The sequence below is a fragment of the Aegilops tauschii genome, chromosome 7, assembly GCF_002575655.3.
Source record: "Aegilops tauschii subsp. strangulata cultivar AL8/78 chromosome 7, Aet v6.0, whole genome shotgun sequence".
NCBI lineage: Eukaryota > Viridiplantae > Streptophyta > Magnoliopsida > Poales > Poaceae > Aegilops > Aegilops tauschii.
Window position 1 is genome coordinate 633,117,921 of NC_053041.3, and position 4,618 is coordinate 633,122,538.

A 4,618-nucleotide genomic window follows, 5' to 3' on the forward strand; every position below is an offset into this window, starting at 1 on the left:
CATGTTCACAAGTGGAGAAGGTTTTAGTCTGTTGGGAAGAGACGAAAATGCCACTGTATTTTCTTAATCTAATGGCCAGATCTCCGGGTGTAGTGTCTCGTTATTTACATTAGAAGTACACCAATCTAATGGCCAGATCTCCCTGTGTATTGTCTCATTATTTAGACGAAACCCAATCGAATGCACTTAACGACCAAGCTGCACGTGCAGTGTCTCGTTATTTAGATTAGAAGTACAGCATATTCGTACGCTTTCACATGTACCTACAGAATGAATATTCTTGATGCCACTTGTGAGCGACTAACAGGCAACAGCTACGTATTACTACTATACTTCATAATCCTAATTGCCACTTAATACGATATCGTGTTTGTCACTAGATTAATTACACCATCTCCTACGGGATCGATTGTGAAGCATGATCCTGTATTAACCAACCTGCCAAAGTTATTCCACAAAACAAAAACAAAAAAACCTGCCAAAGTTATTTGGTCCAATGGTTGCTTGTTATTAGTTCCTCGTGATACAAGGCTGCAACCACCATTATTTGCTAGGCATCTAATCACATGGACCTGATGGGCACATATCTTTTGTTAACTCGACCTATGGAAAGACTCAACTAAATCTCTAGTCAGGTCAACTTTCCCCTCTTCCTCCTCGACCGCGCTGCTTCATTATAAGCCCGCCTGCAGCTAGCTAGCAAGCAGCAAGGAGACAGATATCTCGTTTCTCTCTTCGCAGCAAGGATCCCCCAAGCTAGTGCTCCTCTCAAGGTCAGTAACATCATGCTCATGAGTTATCTCTACATGTCCGCAGAACCATCATGCTAAGTTTTGCTCTTCCTTCTCCAGAAGTATCATGTTAAATTTTGCATTTGGAGTCTTATGGACGTTGTTAAGCAACTGCTACTTTGGTGAAATGACAAATTGTGCAGCAATTAATTCACAACTTGTGGCACCCCAGGTTTCCTCAATCATCGGAAATGGCCACCGGAAGTAAAATCAAAGAGAGCAAGCAGAGCCCTGAACTACCGAAACAATTGCCAATCGACTTTTTGAAGAAAATTACTAACAATTTCGCCGAAGATCGAATAATAAGTGAAGGTCCTTTTGGAACACTTTACAAGGTTTGATTTTTCCCTTGATACTTCTTGTCCTTCCAATTAAGGTTGATACAAATATGCTAATATGCAGTAAAAATGTATGAGATTAAACAGGGAATTGTACCAGATGATGACAAAGTGATTGCTGTGAAGAAACTTCAGGACAACGCACCAATGTCAGCTGACAAAACATTTAGTAAAGAGGTTCAGAATATTATGGCGCTCAAGCATGTAAACATAGTAGAGTTGGTTGGATTCTGCACTGAAACACAGAAGAAATTGGTGCAGTTTGATAAAAGATATATCCAGGCAGACATCACTGAAAGTTTAATCTGCTACGAATATTTACCTAACGGGAGCCTTCAAGCGAATCTATTTGGTATGCAATACATTATCCAACATATTTTGCATTTCTAATCTATTCCTTGATGTTTCATTCCAAATTGGTGCTAACTAGGAAATCACTTCTCTAAATTGTTTAGAGTTTCGACGCCCCTCCTAGTTTCTGTGATGTATGTTTACATTTTTTACCTTTCAGATTATTTATCTTCTTTACACCTATATGCAGATACCAAAGCATCAGCTAAACAGGAAATCAATTGGGACACACGCTTCAAAATAATCAAGGGGATTTGCCAGGGATTGTTTTTCCTACACAAGTTGGATATTCCCATAGTCCATATGGATTTGAAGCCTGAAAATATATTGTTGGGTGTAGATATGGTGCCAAAGATCGCAGACTTTGCACTATCAAGAGTCTTTGGCCAAGAACAAACCCGATTATGCACACAAACAGTTGTGGGATCTTAGTAAGCTAATCTGATATTTCATAACATTAGTTTATTCCTTACATAATTTTCAAATTCTCCTTTTGCCACTCCAGTTCTGCCTATTTATTTATTTAACTTCCAATTTTAATGTCATCCAGTGGCTACATGGCTCCAGAATATCTTTACAGAGGTGAAATCTCGGCCCAGTCAGACATATATAGTTTAGGCCTATTGATAATCGAGATCACCACAGGAGAGCAGAATCCTCGTGAACAACCGTCTGCAAGAAATTTTGTTGATAAAGTAGGAGGAGATTTTACTTTTTTATTTGGAATTGAAATGAATGTATATGTTGTACATTCAGTTTATATATCATGACCAAGAATCTTGACTCCACTTCTACAGGTACGTAAAGATTGGACACTGCAGCATATAACATCCCACTCCAAGTATGCATCGTTAGATTCAGGAAGCCTCCAAGAAGTTAAAACATGCATTGAAATTGGGATTAGATGTGTAGAAATCGATCGGAGAAATAGACCTCCCATAGAAGAAATCGTTGGCACACTCGAAGGACTACGTCCAAGCTAAATGTTAAACGAGGTAAGATGACAGGGACTAAACTAAGAAGTTATCTATTGAGATGATATAATTCCATTTAAAGCAGAGAATTCTTAATTCAATGGTAGTTTTCGTTTCAGAAGGCTGGTAACTTATTTCCTTTGGTAACTAAAGACAGATAACTGCTTCTCGTAGATGGTGTGTATGCACAAATGTTTTAAGTGACGAAACTGCACTCATATTCATGTAGATGCATTTTGTTACATATATTTACATGTTTTAAATTATCTGTCATCAAAATATTTTGAATATCTTTGGTTCTTTATGTTTAGTTGTTAATTTGAATATAAACTAGCACACACATTCAATGGTCGAGTACTCCAGCCATTGGCTCCGTAATTAACAGTTACGTGCACTCAACAAGCAACTTGAGTATTTGACATGCGTAATGAGGCATAGGGTGTTGCGCTAGAGCCTCCTTGGAAACAGTTTGTTTCCCGTCCAGGGAAGCCCAAACCAGCCTGACATCTTGCTTATCCTGGCCCGTAACCCATGCACATTGGGGCTAGCCTTGCACAAACGTGAGAAATTACTCGCCTGGGCTGGCCCATATGCGATAGCGTGCGGTGAAAAATAAAAAGAATGAGCACGCTAGCTAGGAATCAAACCCACGACCAACGGCAGATTCGCTCGCGCTACTAGCCATTGCGACTACTAACTCTAGTTCAATACTAGAGAGAGAGAGAGAGAGAGAGAGAGAGAGAGAGGTGTCTAATTAAACGTCTATACCCTATAAATAAGCATCGGTTTCTAAAGAAAATCTAATTTATTTTTTAAGCGTGTTGCTTTGTACAAGGCCTTAGGCGTACAGGGAGAGATGATCAACACATATCTGGTCTGAATAATACAGAATGTAGAGTTTTTGAGTGGACGAAACATTTTCACACATACCCGGCCCCATGTACTTATGTGGAATAATGTTCGATCTGCAAGCAAGAAGTGCATATTACATCATACAAAGTCTTCTAGCTAGATGAACGGAATACTCAAAGAGTCCTTTTGTAGCTGCAAGTTTGAACCATGAAGCAAAGCTGTATATCCATACTTAAGGAGGTTCATCGCATATTTTACTTAAATAGGTTGGATGACCACGGCAGAAATTTCTCAATAGGTGACATGACGTACGATACTCTAACCATCAATATGACCTTATTAGTTTGTTAATTTAACTTGCATCATATATGTGTCTGCATGCTTCTATGTTGCACTCGTCATATAGGGAAACAAATTATTATTATTTTCATCTTCTCGTGTATAGCAAGAATGCTTTGAGGTATCTTCATAATCTTGTCTATAATAATGTTGTCAACTAAATGCACATTTATTTTGTTTCTTCTAGTTTTAATACATATCTTATCGTATTAATGAAACACCTATGATGTAAAAAATAAAATCAAACATCTGGATGAGCATCTTTAGTTTACCCTAGACATTTGATGTGATTCTAACATGGTATATATATACATGAATTTTCAGATTTTCCGTGCGTCTACTACAAGAAGGAAGCTTGGGTATGTTTTTGGTTACAACAAGAAATGAAACATGCTCTGTTATTGCTGCTGGAAGATTGTAACTTTAATTTGGAAATAAGACCCTTCGATTTCATTTCATTGCAGAGATATTGAAGCGTAATTTATTTCGTAAAATCAATGGTGTAATTTATTATTAATTGATGACTTGATATGCAACATTAATGTTAAAGTTGTCTCTGTTTATTTCAGGTTAAATAAGATTTAATTTCTCTGACCTAGATAGTTATTAAGATGGTACTAGTACCAGTTAACTCTTCTATAAAAAAGAAAATTTCCAATCTCAAAGTGTTAAAAGGGGTGACTAGCATCGCAACGTCATATCCGGAGCAAAAGTATGTCTGCTCCCTACATAGTTGTCTGATTGAAACAAAAAAGATAGCACGTCGGATTCCTCCCTAAGGTACGGTGTATGCCTGTGCATTCACGTTGTGGGAGATTCAGATGGTTTTGATTACTTAGCAAAATACAAAAAAGTTACATAATATGATTCAATTAAGGTTTCATACAGCATCAGAATATATTTTTTTGAACCGGGCTAATCCCCTTTCTATTATATTGAAATGACGGAAATACAGCCAAATCCAGGAGTCTAA

General features: G+C 37.6%; 1 protein-coding gene across 1 annotated transcript; it reads left to right on the forward strand.

Moving 5' to 3' along the window:
- The first annotated feature begins 588 nt into the window (after window positions 1–588).
- LOC109784785 (cysteine-rich receptor-like protein kinase 6) lies at window positions 589–4,354 on the forward strand. The gene is made up of 7 exons (XM_020343383.3): window positions 589–773; window positions 964–1,126; window positions 1,217–1,481; window positions 1,671–1,911; window positions 2,031–2,175; window positions 2,278–2,475; window positions 3,970–4,354. Exons 2-6 carry the CDS (start codon window positions 983–985, stop codon window positions 2,461–2,463), a joined length of 981 nt encoding a protein of 326 aa, XP_020198972.1. The 5' UTR covers window positions 589–773; window positions 964–982; the 3' UTR covers window positions 2,464–2,475; window positions 3,970–4,354.
- The last annotated feature ends 264 nt before the right edge of the window (window positions 4,355–4,618 follow it).

Coding starts and splice junctions, on each gene's coding strand:
- LOC109784785 (XM_020343383.3), top strand. CDS start 983: ATGGCCACCGGAAGTAAAATCAAAGAGAGCAAGCAGAGCCCTGAACTA. Junction 1,912..2,030: donor CAAACAGTTGTGGGATCTTA/GTAAGCTAATCT, acceptor AATGTCATCCAG/TGGCTACATGGCTCCAGAAT. Junction 2,176..2,277: donor CAAGAAATTTTGTTGATAAA/GTAGGAGGAGAT, acceptor CCACTTCTACAG/GTACGTAAAGATTGGACACT.